Source organism: Mirounga angustirostris, unplaced genomic scaffold (assembly GCF_029215605.1).
Source record: "Mirounga angustirostris isolate CCGP_5_RB_7025 unplaced genomic scaffold, mMirAng1.0.hap1 SCAF_8, whole genome shotgun sequence".
Classification (NCBI taxonomy): domain Eukaryota; kingdom Metazoa; phylum Chordata; class Mammalia; order Carnivora; family Phocidae; genus Mirounga; species Mirounga angustirostris.
In genome coordinates, this window is record NW_026991716.1 from 64,725,627 (window position 1) to 64,744,189 (window position 18,563).

The 18,563-nt window shown below is 37.5% G+C and overlaps 1 protein-coding gene across 1 annotated transcript in view; it reads right to left on the reverse strand.

Annotated features, from left to right (window-relative positions):
* The window catches only part of TMEM30A (transmembrane protein 30A), a 33,369-nt gene extending 17,173 nt beyond the window's left edge, over nucleotides 1–16,196 (reverse strand). Inside the window, exon 1 of the mRNA XM_045867098.3 lies at nucleotides 15,825–16,196. Coding sequence (XP_045723054.1) covers nucleotides 15,825–16,061 — 237 coding nt within the window. The 5' untranslated portion in view covers nucleotides 16,062–16,196. The remainder of the gene's footprint in view (nucleotides 1–15,824) is intronic.
* Between the last annotated feature and the right edge of the window lie 2,367 nt (nucleotides 16,197–18,563).

Below are 18,563 nucleotides of genomic sequence, written 5' to 3' on the forward strand. Positions count from 1 at the left end.
TTGGAGGGATGCTAAAAATATAGACATTAAGGATAATGACAGCAGCCAAGAAAGAGCCTTGGGGCAAGACTGTCTGGCCCAGTGGGTCCTGAAGGTAGAAAAGCATCAAACCAAAGAGGATTACACTTGAGCCTTAAGATCTAACAGTATTTACCTTGCTAGATTTTGAAGACTTGCTTAGAACTTGTCACCCCTTTTTTCCTCTAATTTTCTCCCCTTTCAAATGGGAATGTCTATGCTCTGTCAGTTCCCCCACTGTATTTTGGAAGCACATAACTTATCTGGTTAAATAGGTTCACAGTTGGAAAGACATTTTGTCTCAGGATGAACATACCTCAAGTGCCACCCATATCTGATTTAACTGATATTTAGATGAGACTTTAGAGTTGATGCTGGAATGAGTTGAGACTTCAGGGGGTTGTTGGGATGAAATCAAAGTATATTTTGCATGCAAGAAGGACATGAATTTGAGGAACAAAAGGGTGGAATGTATAGACTGATTGTGTCCCCCCAAAATTTATATGTTGCAGCCCTAACCTCCAATATGATAACATTTGGAGGTGGGCCTTTGGGAGGTAATTAGGCTTAGATGAGGTCATAACAGTGTGGTCCCTATGACAGGACTGGTGTCCTTAATAAAGAGGAAAAGAGACCAAAGCTCTCTTTCTGCCATGGTAAGCCCAAAGCAAGAAGGCGACCTCCTACAAGCCAGGATGAGGGTTCTCATCAGGAAATCAATCTACCAGCATCATGATCTTAGACTTCTCTGCTTCAAAGACTGTGAGAAATGACTATCTGTTGTTTAAGCCACCTAGTCTATGGTCTTTTGTTATAAGAGCCCAAACTAAGATACTGTGTATCTTCTTGGGTGAGATATCTCTTCAGGTCTTTTGCCCAATTTTTAATGGGATTTTTCATTTTCTTATTGCTGAGTATTAAGAGTTCCTTGCATATTTTGGATAATAGTCCTTTAATAGTCCTTTATCCTCAGATAATAGTCCTTTTAAATATGTTTTTTTTCTACTCTGTGGCTTGCTTGTGTTCTCACTCTTTTGATAAATAAGAATTTTATGATTAACAGCCTTTTATTTATCTTAATAAAGTTAAAAAAAGCCATTTAATCTTTATTTCTAAAACTGAACATTTAAACTTTATATATGTTGTTTTTCCTTATAATTGAAAAAAAAGGCTAAAATCAGTATACGGAAAATAGAGTCAGTAACTAATTGCAACATCTGATTGATATATTTTTTTTAAGATTTATTTATTTCAGCGAGAGAGAGAGAGAGAACATGAGCATGGGCAAGTGAGGGGAGGGGCAAAGGGAGAGGGAGACAAGCAGACTCCCCATTGAGCACAGGCTGGATGCAGGGCTTGGCTGGCTCGATCACAGGACCCTGAGATCATGACCTAAGCCGAATTCAAGAGTCCAACACTTAACTCACTGAGCCACCCAGGTGCCCCAACATCTGATTGCTTGTCAAAAACTATGAAACTATTTAATAAATCTTGGTTTTGTCATATTCTGATATTGAAATGTTCTCCATCAAAGCTTATTTGCTTACTAATAAAACTTTGTTTAGAGAAAATTTTTATTCACACCAAATATCTAGGAGAAGTTAGATACATAACTAAAACAAGCTAAAAACACAGGTCTCCTAAATGAAGAGAGGCAAAGCATATGTAATTTATACTATGCCTTCTGGGCCACAGCTTTCCACTCAGGGCCTATTCATGCACAATATCCCACTTAAAAGCCAAGTTTTATGATTCTGAAGAGATGAAAGATGAGACCATTTAGAAGATAGGACTATATTTTAAAATCTGTATTAAGCTATATTGAAATTTTTTCAATTTTTATTTTAAAAAACTGCACATTTTTGCTTTTTTAAGACTAATTTAAGGATTTTTTAAAAAGCTGCCAGCTGTGCCTATTACCATATTGTACGCCTTTGAACAAAAACCTCTCAAATCACTCTCTTTCAGCTTAGTTTCTAGGGCAAAGTAGGAAAGAAGGATTACTAATTGTGATTAAGCAAGAATATATATTATTTATTTGAACAAAAATAATTAATATGATGGAATGTGAAATCTTATAAATTATACTACAGTATATTAAAACTGAACATTTTATTGGAGCCAAGAATAAGGGGGGATAGCTATAACATTTTCATTACAATCTTTCGATATAGTTTTCAAAATGTACAAAAAATTGGTATGTCTTTTGATTTCAGGAAAATCTGAAAGGAATTTTTAAAAAACCATTATCATTAACATATTAAGCCTTACTACATGCAAGGCATAATGTATGGTACAAAATAGATACAAAAGCAATCATACCTAACCTTCAATATTGTTTACACATTCCTTTCTATTACACACATACTGTATTTCATCTGATTCTCACCAAAATCCTATATTGTTATTTCCACTGTACACAAAAAGAACACATTCAGAAACCTGCCCAAGGTCACACAAATAGCAATAGCTTGCACTAGGCTAAAACCAAGGATTTCTGACCCCAAGCCCAAGTTTCTTCTACTGACCTGCTTTTTCCGAAGAATCATCAGTCCCCTTTGCCCCGTAAAAGAATACTTAGAGGGCACAGGTATATTTCAGGGCAATGAGCATAAACATTTTGGATTTATGGAGAGTTTTCATATTGGAAGGGAATAAGGCTAAAGAAGGTAAACTGGAGCCATAATGATACTCTGTCTTTTACTGGAGCCAAAGTCAGCTGCTTAACCAACTGACCCACCCAGGCACCCCAAGGATTTTACTTCTAATTCAATCAGTGAGTTTCAATTTCACACTTGGAAATGATAAATTAATGAATTAGGTAATAATGTAAATTATCTTTAAAGAAAGGACAGCAATAGCAAAACTAGCTATTATTTCCCAAACATCTTCTCCATGCCAGAACTGCTCTTAATCTTTTACAGAGAGGAAATTGAAATTCAGAGGTTAAATAACTGCCCCAAACCGAAAGGCTGGTATGTGACTAAATGAGTTTCCTCGGGCTGCTGTAACAAATTGCCACAAACTGGGTGTCTTACACAAAGTGAAATTTATTCTCTCACAATTCTGGAGGCTAGAAGTCTGAATGCAAGGTGTCAGCAGGGTTATACCCCCTCTGGGACTCTGGGTAGATTCCTTCCTTGCCTCCTTCTAGCTTCTGGTAGTGGCCGTCAATTCTTGGTGTTCTTTGGCTTGCAACTGCATCACTCCACCTCTGCCTCTATTGCTACATGATTCTCCCTATGTCTCTGTCTCCACATCACCTTTCCTCTGTGCATGTCTGTCTCTTAGAAGGACACCAGTCATATTGGATAGGAGCCCACACTTTCTCTCTGCTCCTCCCTTGCTTGCTCTCTCTCAAATAAATTAATAAAACCTTCCAAATAAAGAATAAAATTGGCATCGATTGTGAATATGCTGATGTTTTAAATACCAAATCTTCATATTTTTAAACTTAAAGACAGATTAAAAACGACTTTGTTGGGGTGCCTGGGTGGCTCAGTCAATTAAGCGTCTGGTTGTGCTTCCCTAAAAACTTACTTTAAGAAAATCAATAATGATAGTTCATTGAATCCCTTAATCTCATACCCAACGGTTGTCTTTGATACCTGTAAATGGTACTGAAAGAGGACTTATTTCAACTACCTCCATTTTGACCTCAGTGTGTACTTTCTAATTGATTAAGTTCTTTCCAGCTTATCGCTTAACTCAAGCAAAAGACCCTACAGGCAAAGCATCCCCATGATTGGGAACCAGAATTACCCCCTCAGCAATAAGGGCTGCCCTGAGCCAGCAAGACCAGCATGACTGACTCCCAAGACAATGACGCACCTGACCTTTACTGCCCCCCTGCATGTACCCACTGACCTTTGTCCCACATTTTCCTTATATAAACCTAGAAGTATTTTCAACACTTTGGAGATAGCCTTTGGGAAACTAGTCCACTACCATCACGTGTTGGCCACACTGAAATAGATTCTTTTCTTGTTTCACCACCACTCCTCTTTCTTCTGTCTTTGGATTTTGTCAGCGGCAACTGATCTATTTGGGACCCCTGGAGCCAGGTGCTCTTGCACCCCTGTGCCCTGGCTACAGTATCACCACTGTCCCAAGCATCCAAGTTCAAAATCTCGACATCAACTTTAGCATTAGCCTCCAAGTTTTGCTAATTCTTCCTTAGCAATATATTTAGTATCCCTGAATTTGACTCTCATTGTTTCCACTACAGATCAAACTTTGAGACCTCATGCTAATATTTTTAAAGGAAGGGGGAAAGTACATTGTATCTTTTAATAAAAAAATTAAGTTAAAAATTTTTTTTCGGGGCGCCTGGGTGGCTCAGTCATTAAGCATCTGCCTTCGGCTCAGGTCATGATCCCAGGGTCCTGGGATCGAGCCCCACATTGGGCTCCCTGCTCTGCGGGAAGCCTGCTTCTCCCTCTCCCACTCCCTCTGCTTGTGTTCCCTCTCTCTCTGTGTCTCTCTCTGTCAAATAAATAAAATCTTTAAAAAAAAAAAAGTTTTTTTCAAAACTAAACATAATTGTATATAATGTGAGACCTGAGAACTTAGAACAATAGCCAACTTAGTGTACTGATGAACAATGCTATTAGATGCTATAATATAATCATTCTTAAATAAATTCCAATTAAATTTAGAAATTAAACTACAAATCTATGTAATGGTTGGTCGGTCTATGGTTTCCAATTTTTCAGAACTAATATGTATACAACAGCACTTCCTTTTAAAATAAACCTCAAAAAAGCCTGTGTTTATGTACAGGAGCAGGGAATGTATTTTATGCCATTTTTAAAATTATGCACCCTCCTCCTTGCTGCAACATTTGCCAATCAACCTGTTTGCTAAATTTTCAGCACTCTCTAGATGACTATTCAACAGGCAAATTTGTTTTGCCTTTAGACATGGGTGGACATCATCTTAATACAAGTTTCATCTTGTAACCTGTAACACTTTCCTTGGCTAGTTTCAATAACTCCTTCAGAAACACGTTACCATTCAGATGATCAATAAACTCTCAATAAATGGTTTTAAAATTTCTTGATTGTACTCATTCAGTTTAGTTAATTAATTTGTTCAGTAAAACATCTTAGCCCCTATTAAATACCAAACATTGTACTACAGGATGGGAATACACATAATGGAAAAATAACATTGTTCATACTACAAAAGAATTTACAGACTAGTGAAATAGAAAGTCATGTTAATAATTACAGGATACAATTTGATAATGTTATAAAAGACCATAAGCTAGTACTTATGGAACCTGAGCAGCATTTATATCAGGTGGGGAAGGGAGGAATCAGGGAACATTTTCCATAGTGTTGACAGGAATGAAATTTGAAACAAATGGCAGAATAAGAAAAGGAAAGACATTTTAGGTAGATCGGGCAGCATGCCACATTCCAGAAACTACAGTAGTTTGCTATGGCTAGAGCAAAGAGTAGGGGAGTGGTAGGTGGTGAGGCTAAAGAAGCAGAAAAGTGGCCTATCTTGAAGAAAATTACATTCTGCGTGAAGGGGTCTGAACATAAGCCTGAATACTAGAAGGAACAGTAGGAGAAATTTTAAGCAAGAAACGAAATATTCAGACTAGCTTTAAAAAAAAAAAAAAACAACAACACCCTGTCAGTAATGTGCAGAAAGACTAAAGAAAATAACAGACTAGAAGCAAAGAAAATAGAGTACTACCGCAATAATCCAGTTGGGAAATGTTGAGAACACAAACGAAGAAAACGACAGTGGAAATGGGGAAAAGACAAATTCAAAAAATATAAAGTAGAATCTATAGAACTTAGTACCCAGAGATGGGATGATGATAAATTAGTTTGACTTCCAGGATTTCTGGTGTGAAAAACCATGTGGATGGTGATGGCACTCACTGTAGGACAGGTTCATCACTGCTTTTCATGTTATGAAAGGTCAGCTCTCAGTCCTCCCTTTATGTGAGCTATCAGCAGGAGCACTGGGCATTATTGTCCACATGCTTTTCCTTAAAACTGGTTTCCAGGACACCACGTTTACCTTGTTTTTCTCCTACCTCACTGGCTGCTCCTTTCCAATCCCCTTTGCTGTTCCGCCTCTCTCCCCAACCTCCACAAACACTGGAGTGACTCTGGGCTGCCTAGATGCTCTCACTTTTCTTTGACCTGTAACTACTCTCTTGACTTTACTCCATCTTATGTTTTTATAAATCATCTATGCTGATTAACCCTCAAAATTTGTAACCCAGGTCTCAATCTTCCCCTAGACTCATATATTCAATTGCCTACTGATTATTTCCAACTTGGATGTCTAAAAGGCATCTCACCCTAATAAGTCAAAAACAGAACTTTTTTTTTCAGCTTCTCACCCTGCAAAACCCCTACTACTACACCAAGACTACTTCTGCAGTCTTCCTCTATCTCAATAAATTATAACTCCATCTTTCTAATGCAGGTCAAAATATCTTAAAGTTATCTTTGATTCTACAATTTCTCTCACCCCCCGCATGTTCACTATCTGAGAAAATTCTGTTAGCTCTATGTTCATAATATATTCCATTTTTTAATAAAAAATTTAATTTATTAATACATTTGCCTATGTTTTAACAATTCAATATGCAGTAAGTAAACAAATAAATTTTATACATGATATCCACATAATATATTCTAAATCTAACTGCTTTTTACTGCAACCATTCTACTGTGGCCACCATCATCTGCTTGAATTACTGCAGTAGACCCTTATCTAGTTTCCCTGTGTGGGGACAGAAAGCAAGCTGCTCCAGGATGGGCCACTGTGGTATAAAGATCATTTAAGTTAAAAAGCCATCAAAACCCAGCAGATTCAGGAAAAGGTTTTACCTCCCCACAACTGCCTAAAAATAATTTAGAGGACCTGCTCCAGGAAGAGAGCTATCACCATAGATAACTACATTATACAATGAACTAGAAATGGTAGACAGGGAAGAACCTAGCAAGGCCTGTTTGATCAGTCTTTTATGTCCCATTGCTTCTGAGTGGCCCAGCAAAATTTGTTTACCAAGCAATTACTTATCTTCCTGTGAACTACCTTCCTTCCCTTTGAAGTTCCAGACCCTCTACCCTTCTCCTTAGTTCATTATGACATATATACCTCATTTTGCCTGTTTTTGGAATTTCCATGTCTGTGTGGATTCCCCATATGTACGCTATTAAATTTTATTTTCTCCTATTAAACATCAATTTGATTCTTAGTCCAGCTAGAGGGACTTTGAAGAAGACAGGACATTCTTGCTTCCCCATACCTGCTTCTACTTTTATCCCCCAGGTAATATTCTCCATATCATGGCCAGAGTGACTCTTTTAACCATAAGTAAGATCATGTCACCTATCTGTGTGAAACTTTTCAGTGGCTTCCAAAATCCTTATAGTGGCCCATGTGCTGTGCAGCCCACTACTTTACCACTCTAACCTCATCTTCTACTATTTCTCTCCACTTCTCACTCTACTCCAGCCACACTAGCCTCTTTGCTGTTCCTCAAACTTCCTACTAAACACACTCTTCAGGACTTTTGCTCTTACTCTTTCTTCTGCCTGGAACATCCTTCCCTCCGTTATCAATATGGCTCATTCCAACTTCTTTTAGATCTTTACTCAAATACCACTTTACTGAAGCCTTCCCTGACTATTCTATTTAAAACTGTGAACCATTCTTCAACCCTTCCTATTCCCTCTCCTTCATTTCTCTTCATAGCACTTTTCACTACACAACATATTTCAGATATAGTGAATTAAGGAACGAGTTAATGGAAGATGAGAATATACATTATCAACAAGTGTGGACCCTTATTTTCACACAGACTATGTGGAAAAAGAGAATACAGACCAGCACCTACAAGAATCAAAACAAGAGCTAAGAGTGCTAGCATTTGAATTCTAGCTATGTGATTAAGCAATGACTTAATCTCAGATTCAACACCCCCTTCCAAAAAAAAAAAGGAATAACAACATTACCATTGTGTCACCATATCAAATGACATATGTATGTAAAATTCTTAGCACAGTAAAAACTCAAAGGTAAGTCATTAATATTTTTATTACTAAACAGAATTAAGATAGGACTTTTTATTTTTTAAGAGGTAAAACTGGAACACACTTATATGCTGAACAGAGAAGGAAAAAAGAGAGACTAAAGAAAATAAGAGGAAGAAGGTGATGATATTCAAAATTCCTTCTATTAATTTATTTTTTAAAAAACTTATCAGCAAAGTGATACACCTGGATTTGCTTTTCACATACAAAAACATACTGCCTTTTACTAGGATATCAAGTCCAATTCAATACTATAATCAATATAAAAATGCAATCTATTTTTCTAGACTTACATCTAGATGATTTAGCTCCCATCTGGTCAATATATTACCACCAGACAAATCTTTCTATATATAGCCTTATTTTGCAGAGACTCCTAACATCCTCCAACCTCAATTTCTGTGCTACCTTTCTTCCATAGCTTAAAACTCAATTACTAATTATAGAGAACTGATGATGACCAGAGGGGGGGGGTAGGCAGAGGGATGGATGAAATAGGGGATGGGGATTAAAGAGTACACTTATCATGATGAGCACTGAGTAATGTATAGAATTGTTGAATCAGGGGCGCCTGGGTGGCTCTGATGGTTAAGCATCTGCCTTCGGGTCAGGTCATGATCTCAGGGTCCTGGGATCGAGACCCGTGTCGGGCTCCCTGCTCAGCGAAAGCCTGCTTCTCCCTCTCCCTCTACTGCTCCCCCTGCTTGTACTCTCTCGCTCTCTCTGTCGAATAAATAAATAAAATCTTAAAAAAAAAAAAAGAATTGTTGAATCACTGTACTGTACACCTGAAACTAATATAACACTGTATGTTAACTACACTGAAATTAAAATAACCTTAATTAAAAAAAAAAAAAAAAAAAAACACCTCAATTACCAGCTGAGAATCTTGTTATCAAAATAAAGGCCACATTTCTAGCCTCTAGCTGCCCTTACAGCTAGTGTGGCCTTGTTACTAAGTGGAGGTAGTATGTGGCAGCTTCCTCAAACCTTCTTTAAAAGGCCTATCCTATCCCTTTGTTCTTTAGCTCTTCTTTCACACTGCTGCCTGGAAAAGGATGTAATAACAGAGCTCTATCCTCCATTCTGGACTGTTAGCATCAGCTCCAATCCCTAAGAATGGCAGAGCAGTAAACTAGACAGAGTGAGGACCCAGTAAAACAGTACCTCCACCCTAGCCAGAAACTGTGTTTCTAAGGGATTTTTACATGAGAATGAAACTCTTAATTCCTCATTGTTGAACCCAATCCTAACGGATACATACTGTATCAAATCATGTCACTTCCCTAGTTTAATATACCCATTATCAAATACTTGAAGTCTATCCACAATATGGCACTGGCTTATTTGCCCTTACTCCTATATTCTCTATACACCTTTTGATTTTCTGTCACTACACCTTTGCTCATATTAATCTCCTTTCCTGGAATGCATCCAACCTCCCATTTAGAAGTGTTCTTTATCTTTCCAGTTCCAGCTCAAAGCCCACTTCCTCCACAAAGCCTCCCATGGTTATTAAAGACAGATGTGATCTTATCTTCCTTTGAACTATTAAGCCATGTTCTGCTTGTGTCACTCACCTAGCGAGGCTTAGTTTTCCTTTTAGATGTATAATCTCATATCCCCCAAAAGATTCTAGGGTCCTTAAGAAGGACGACTCTAGGCTTGACAAAAAAAAAAAAAAATTTTAAGAGGCTCTGTTCGCAAACATTTTTCTAACGTTCACTATGTCCAGAGCAGCACTTTGATACAGAATGTGCCCAATGTCAATTAAAACTCTTGATCAATTTAACTCATTCTATGAGTTTTTACCACCCAAACCCACTAAATCCTTTATCAGCTAAAATTCAAGGGTAGCCTGACCTAATGTCCAGATTGTAATAAAATCTATTGGATATAAACACAAAGCTTGTGAACATGGGAGTGCAGATAACCCTTTCAGATACTAATTTCATTTCCTTTGGATATATACCCAATAGTGGGACTGTGGGATCATACAGTAGTTCCTTTTTAAATTTTCTGATGCTCTTCCATAATGGTTGTACCGATTTACATTCCACTAGGGTTCCCTTTTCTCTACACCCTCACCAGCACTTGTTATCTCTTATCTTTTTGTTAAATGTGGACCTTAAAGTATTCTCACCAAAGACGTTAACTGTGGTAGGTGATGGTTGTGTTAATCAGCTTGATAATGGTGGTCATTTCACAATGTATACATACATATATCAAACCATCATACACTGAACACCTTAAAATATACAATTTTTATTTGTCAATTATATACCTCAGAAAGGTAGGGGAAAAAAGTTCATACTAAAGACAACAGTCCATAACTTATCCTAGGAAGAAAGAGGCTACCAGGGGGAAGAGGAACTACAGTTCCCTTATTTTTAAAAATTAATGCTTATTAAATGTCAAAAGCATACAAGGCATAATAAAGAATACAATGATAAACTGTAGACCTGCCCATTAGCTTAAATACAAAACACAAAGAACCAGAGGTAAAACAGAACAGATGTAGATGACTAGATTAGTTTAAAGGTTATCATATTTCTCAGCTTTGTTTTGCTACCACTGTAATTGTTCCTCTAAATAAAACTGTCATTTCTTCTTAGTAACTCTAAAAATACATTCTACTCCTCAGAAACAAACTGAATTTAATGCGCTGGGAAAGGAGGACTTTGAAGGACATGCAGTTTTTACACTATATAAGGACTGGAAAACTTCCATTTTTGAATGTAAAACTGTCTTAAAGGAAATCAATATAAGACCTAAACAGGTCACCCAACAAAATGCTGAGTAATAAGGTAAATCATTGTAAGTATTAATTAGATTAAGTTTTTGTTTCTTTGAACTAATAATTCCATACTAAAGAATTTAGCTGGAATCCTTTCTCCAAAGTAAAAATTTCAAAAGCAATTTTTTAAAGGTTGCATAAACTTTATCTGACTGTGCAAAGAAATGAAGAATGGTATCACCTCAGCCAGTATTAATATGTTTAGCTAAGGCCTTTTTTATCTATGAAATATGTACAAAGACGGTTGAACACAAGCAATTATCAGAGATCATTATACCTACCTTGAAAGATTATTGAGAATTAGAAAGTATAAGTTACACATTGCTATTTTTGTAACAAATGCTAAATTTGCCAGTATGTTTCTTTAAAACTCTAAATCAAGGGCAGGAAATTCTTTTCTCTAAAGGGCCAGAAAGTAAACACTCTAGGCTTTGCAAACCAAGAAGCAAGGTTGAGGATATTATGTAGGTTCTTTATATAACAAGAGAAAACAACTTTGCACAAATTTTTATTGATGAAATTCAAAATATATTAACACTAGCATACAATTTTCTGGTAACACAGGTCTACTAATAAGAATGAAATTATCTTGGGGGGGATAACATTTCACATAATTGGGGTCCAAAGTTAGTGTTCTCTATCATCAAATCAACTGCAAATGTTCCTCTATAGAACCAGTCTCAGTTCCTGAGCTTTACAAAATGGTCTGGGCCAGCCATATTTACTTTGTCATGCCTTGCTGCTCTAAGAACTAAAGTTGCTTGAGAAACAAATTAAAACACACTACAAACCTCTTAATTTCCAAGAGTCAGCTTCTAAGCCACCGCAATTCATCTGAATATGAAAATTTTAAATTTCTTAACATATAGTGCCTTATCTTTATCATTTCTACACAGCAATTTATTCTTCCTTGACTCTTAGCTGTAGGCTAAGTATAAACAAAGAATAATACAATGCAGAAGAGAAATCTAATCCTTTTAAAAATCTTATTAGGTAAGAGTCCAAGTTATACAGGAATATAATTAGGGAATGAGGGAAACAGAAAATAACCAGGATTAAATAATTGAGGGCAGTAAATGACACAGTAAGATAAAAGCAGAGGAGAGTTGGGATTTCTCTATCAAACATGCTGAGGGGGGAGAAGGGGTCCGATTCCACTAAAATTTAATGAAAATGCTTCTTGAACACTTTTGGCAATATTAATTTGAAGTAAATATTTAGTTTTTAAATATATTCTGAATATTACTTTGAAAAATATACTCATCTAATTCTAACCATTAATTTAAAACTACATAACTTCACACTGATAAATGCCTTTGCAATAATTAAGAATACCTCATTAACTTTTTCAACTTGGCTCTGTTCAAGTAATAGCTCAGCCTCACCAACAAGGGCCCTAGGCTAGAAAATCATTATTTTTGCCATAAAAGGATGTGCCTGAATACTACAACTACCAAATTAAAGAAAATTCCTTGCTGCTAATCATAAATGAAGATATTAAACCTTAGTGTTAAGTGACATATTAAATATTTAAAATATTTTCTTATGAATGATAAAATTAACAACTTTAGTTTTCTAATAACTTCACTAAATTAGATGGTGGAAAATCTAAAAACCAACTAAACAAGATATACAAGCCCAACAGTATGGGGGCTGGAGAGATAATACTGCCAAATATAAGCATTAAAATTTAAAAATATCTTTCTTATACCTTTTCCAAGAGAGTCCAAAGCACTTTACAAGAATAATTTTTTAACGTAACATTTCTGGGAGAAGGGTAAAGACCCACTGATATTTGTATCTAAAAAATCTGGATTTCTGATCTTAGCACTTTATGCTCTATTACAAAAGCATTCTTATTTGACAAGTCTCCTCTTGCCTAGTAATTTGATGTAATACAGCAATGAAAGTTCTTAAAATTTTCAAAATTGAGGAAATAAGCTAAAGTGTGAGCAACTTAACAGTGTAGAAGTTGGCAAGAATTTCTCATTACTCATTTACTTTTAATAACCCTCAAGATATTTTTTTTCCTAGATTTTTTATTTATTCATTTGAGAGAGAGCATGCCAGCAAGAGCTTGAGCAGAGGGCAAGGTCAAAGGGCAAGGGAGAAATCAGACTCCCCGCTGAGCAGGAAGCCCCGACATGCCATGTGGGGCTGGATCCCAGGACCCCGGGATTATGACCTGAGCCAAAGTTAGTCACTTAACTGACTGAGCCACCCAGGCACCCCAACCCTCAACATATTTGAACCTAAACTAGTGGCTAATATAGGGTGGAGAGCTGGCAGAAACAAGCACATATATTTTGGGAAAGTTCTCTAGGTTTTTCTAGTATTCCACACCTGAACCAGAACCAATTTTCTACATATTTAACAGCCAAATTTTTTTTTTAATTTTATTTGTTTATTTGAGAGCGAGAAAGAACATGAGAGGGGGGAGGGTCAGAGGGAGAAGCAGGGAGCCTGATGCAGACTCAATCCTGGGATTCCAGGATCATGACATGAGCCGAAGGCAGTTGCTTAACCAACTGAGCCACCCAGGTGCCCCTAACAGCCAAATTTTTAAAAAATTGTGATTTTATTTACATAACTATTGTCAGTGTTGGTACAAAATTCCTAATCATTCCTAATTTTCATTTCCTCTCGTTCTAAAGGTGATCCAATTTGAATACACAGCATTTTTTTAAGCCCCATTAAAGCTGGAAGTCATAGATTTTTAGAGTTGAACAGTGTATCAGAGATCATCTAGTCTGAATTTTTTGCTTCTTCAAGAAAAAGAAACTAAGACTCAAAAACATACCTAGGATCACAAACTAGAGAGTAACAGAGCTGAGACCTCAACTCTACTGCCTTGACTCTTCAGTGCCCTTTTAACCAGACCAAGGTGCAGGAGACTCCTCAGGCACCTCGAAATCAAAATTACATATACGAGAACTAGTCAAGAAATTTCCATTTCAACAATTACTTAGTGTGAAGAACTTTATTCATTTCAGAACCCTAAGTTTTAAGCAAAGTACATATTTATTTTCATGGTATAGTAAATACTAACAAAGTTGAGTTCTGATAATTTAGTAAATTCCCATAGTGTAAAATTCCAAATTATTGCCACTTTCATCTTAATCTCTTAAATTTAAGTAAAATGATCAAATTTCTAATGTTAAATTATTTTCTTCTACTTAACTACTCATAATGCAGTTAGGATTCCAGCATAGTGTAAAAGATTAAGGCTGGGAATCAAGACATACAATACTCTGCTAGCTTAGTAACAAATATCAACCTCTCTGATTCCATTTCTCATCTCCTGATCAGTGATTATCATATTGACAGTAACTATTTATTGTAAAAACTTAGTGCCAGGAATGTTATCTGTATTGTTTCTAACTCTCACGTTTTTAAGATAGGCATTATTCACCTATTTTACAGGTGAGGAAACTTAGGCATGGAGAGAGAAAGTTTTCCAAGAAACTGAGCTAGTTAGTAGCTGAGCTAGAATTTAACACCAGCTCTGCCTAACACCAACCTAGAGCCTATAGGTCCTCGCATTACACTATTTTGCTCATATCCTGATATGTGTGATTCTAGTCTGGTTGAGTGAATACCATATTTGCAGGATTATTAGGGAGATAAAAATGATAAAACAAAAAAAAATACATGCTGAGGAAACATACTGTGGCACTTTCTCCAGTTAATAAACCAAAAATGAATTTTTAGTAAAAGATTTAAAAAACTATGCTACTGATACTATTCTTATTACTATTAACTTCAAAGTGAGCATTGTACAATTAAAGGAAATATTTTGTTTTTAGAAGTAACATTGTAGATTATACTGTAAAATAGGTATCTTCATGCCTATTCCAGTAGTTGAAATAAAATTACTCTGAAAGTCCTTATTAAATCACACACACAAATTTAAAGTATTTAATAAAATTAGAAAAAATGGCAAAACCTGATAGGACAGAAGAAATCAAAAGAACTTGATGCCAGTTCCTGGCCTTTCAAACAGATAAAAATACCCTCTGGTGTACAAGAAAAGAGAATGAGCAGATTTTAATATTGGACATCTCTAGGAAGTATTTACATTCTAGTATCAACCTACCTTAACCACTACAAACAGATGAAGATACTATGATTGCTGCTCTGACAATCAAGATGCTTCTCCAAGTTTGTCATGTTTTATATCAGTAAAATGTTCAGTAGATAATGTACAACTAATTCTGTGTAGTCCTTGACTCTTTTTTTAAAATTTAAATTCTAGGAGGAAAAAAGAAAAAAAAAACTAGGGCGAACGTAGGGCATGGTTATTACACGCAGCCTAAAAGCAAAACTAGAATTGAAGATTCTGGTTATCTTTTACCTATATCACGCCTTACAACTAAAAGCAGTTATGAGCCCCAAATGAAAGGTACTGTGCGCACTTCGGTTATATGTCCTAATACGTGATCTGGTAACACAACTTCTTTACATAAATATCATCAATGCCTCTATGACCCTGCTCCTTTCCCTAACAATGGCCAACGCGTTAATCTCTGTAATCCCCACACGAGTAATGACACTCCGACCAAGTCAGTTCTCCCGGAGTTACATCTAGACAGAACTTCTTTTTTTCCCCCACTGTTTTTTAACCTCCATTGAAGGCAAAAATCCCAACAGAACCACACGAACCGCGCGTTAAAAGGGCGTTCTTCACCCGACCCACCCCCTGCATTAAACATTCATTCCGTCTGAAACCCTGTAATTCGCAAGAGGAAGCTCGAACAAAACTGCAAAATTCCGGAAACACACAGAAAGAAAAAGGAGAACGAGAGGAAGAGAGGGAAGACGCAGGGGGGGGCAGAGTTAGCCTGTCAACCTCCAGGGAGCTGAGGCTGGAGTGGAGCAGACGGGGAGGACCCGGTTCCGGGGCAGCGCCGACACCCACCGCCGCTCCCTCCCCTCACCTCGATCTCGCGGATGTTGTTGGAGGTGACAAAGATGCCGATGCCAATGGGGATGAAGATGAGGCCGATGATGAAGAAGGTAGGTAGCACCGTGCCAGCCGTAAGGATGGGCTGCCAAGCCGGCAACCGTTGCTGTTTGAAGGCCGTGTTATCCGGTCTCCGGCTCTTAACGGTACCCCCGGGAGCACACGGGGGCCCACCATCCACTTCATCCTTCGCGTTATAGTTCATCGCCATCGACCCCCACGGCGCGGCTCCGCGACGCGCAGGTGGACCACCCAGGGGACCCGCCTGCTGACCCTGACAGAAGACGCGCAGGCGCCGCTGCCGCTGCCGCCGCCGCCACCCCCGCTGTGGAGGCGGAAGAGGCGGGACACCCTTCCGCAGACGGCCGCCGACCGGAAGCGGGAGTCGGCTGGGGACGCCAGAGGGAGGGAGAGAGGAAGGAGGGAGAAGACTGAGGGACAAGGGGAGGGGAAAAGGGAGGAGGATAGAAGGGGGAGGGAAAAGGCGGACGCACCCTGATCATTTGCCCTGTGACGACAAAGTGAGGGCCTCAACCCCCAGAGCGTGGAGCTACGTTGCGCCTGCGCGTCCCTGGGAGCCAAGAGGTTTCGACGCTTACGCAATAGGTGTGTCTTGGCTTCACTCTCCGAAGCTTCTGTTCTCACTCATCTGCTTCCTGCTGTGGTTATCATGGCAACGGCGGTGCTAGATCGCAGGTCCGACCCGCCTGGCCCAAATCACCCTCATCAGCCCTGGAGCTGCTGACGAGTCTTTCTAGTGACTTCGGCGCCAGACTGGTTTTGGTCTTACTCGAAGCCCTCTCTGAAGGGAATCGGCGCATTTAAAAGACCCTACCAAGGGAGCTTGAGCCTGGTGGGATGGCAGTGTTTGCTTGGGTTATAAAACCGATTTTTTCTAAAATAAATAAACCTCCAAGGCGCAGATGTAAACGTTAAGTGAGATGCGTGGTGGGTGACCCTTTTGTACTAAAGTCAATAATAAATCATGCCAGTTGTTTAACCCTGTTAACTTGCCACTTGTTCTCACTTTTTTCCTCCACTAATGGTCTTAATGTTACCTTTTACCTTATTTTCTGTGTCCACTTTTCTCCTTTGCACATTGATTTAAGAAGTCTGTTGTAATAAGCTGTAGGTCTTTACTACGGATAATCAAAAACCTCAACAAATTATGGCATCACTATAAAATGAGATACTATGTAGACGGTTTAAAACTGCTAAGTATTTGATGATCCAGGGAGATACTCCTGATATATAAAAAGTAGCTAAATGATACCAAAGTAGTATAGGTATAGAGTGTAAAGCCCAACAAAAAAGTAGTGGCAATCTATTTTTTGCACTATATATTTTTTGCACTTTTATGTATTTTCCAAATTTTCTGGATAAGCAAATACTTGTAAGTTTTTTTTAAAAAATTATATACATTTCACATTATATTGGCATCTTTGAAATCCAGACCGGAGAGTAAGTCACATCATCTGACTTACCCACACTTTATTTTCTTTCAGACTTTGTACTTATGCCTTTTGTAAGGTAAACCAAGGAAAGGGAAATGAAGAGTGTTTAGGCCTCAAATTTAAAATTAAATATGTTTTCAAAATGACTACAAGTCTCAAGAGGTGAGCCAATCGAGTATTTATCTGGCAGACAACTGGCTTGCTTGGTTTTGCTTTTATATGACATCCATTATCTCTCAAATTCTTAGCACTGTTAACATAGGTGAGTATTTTTTGTTTTGATCTATTCCTGTTTACTTTCAACCTAGGGCTCAAATGGAAAACATTCATCTATCACAGTTAATGGAGAAGGCATGGAATACTTTTCTTTTGCTAAGTTCTTTTGGTTCCTAAAAATGAGTGTAACAATATTGGACATGATGCAAAAATATAAAGTGTAAGGCAAGTTTTTTCTCCCCATTTCTACCTATATTATCACATCCACTAAATGTTATAGTTCCTTAAGAGAATTGCTATCTCAGCATTCTGTATAAACGGTCAGTTATTTTGCCCTCAGATTTTTGTTAATTGTTCTAGTGATCTGAGTGATGGCAATATGTTTATCAGCTTTTTCTTTAGTTTTGTTTGTTTATAAGAAAGATTAACTCCTTGTCTCCTTTTTTCTTATTAGAAATTTTATTTTGACTGAAACACAGAGTTATAGAACTGAAAGCTTCCTTAGATTCTTGTCTAAAACTTACATTTTCAGATGAGGGCCAAATAGATGAAATGACCTTTTTCAATCTCTTGATGATACCCTTACAGTTCCTTTTCCTCTCTGTACTGTGCCATCACAATATGCTGCTTTACTGAGCTATTATTTTTTTCACATCCACATCATTAACTCAAGGGACTCAGAACTTAATGATTTCCTTTGTTACACATTGTTTTATGATTGTCCTTACCAGGTAGTGTTTTGGTTTTTTTGTTTTCATTTAATCTGATGAAGTAGAAATTCTTAAAAGAAAATGTTACTCAGCATTTCTGGGGTAACAAAAGCGAGAGTCTCACAATGGATTACCAATACATGCATTTTTCACTGTGGTTCCTCGGAGTGACAGGTGTATGTGTGTGTGTGTGTGTATTGATACATGTAGATAACATTTGTATTGTTCAAATGATTGTTCATTTGCTGATTTCCTGGTAAAAAGGAGAATTTATGTGGCCAAATGATATTAATGCCAACTACCAGGTCAACACAGTAAGTGTGCAATGAATGC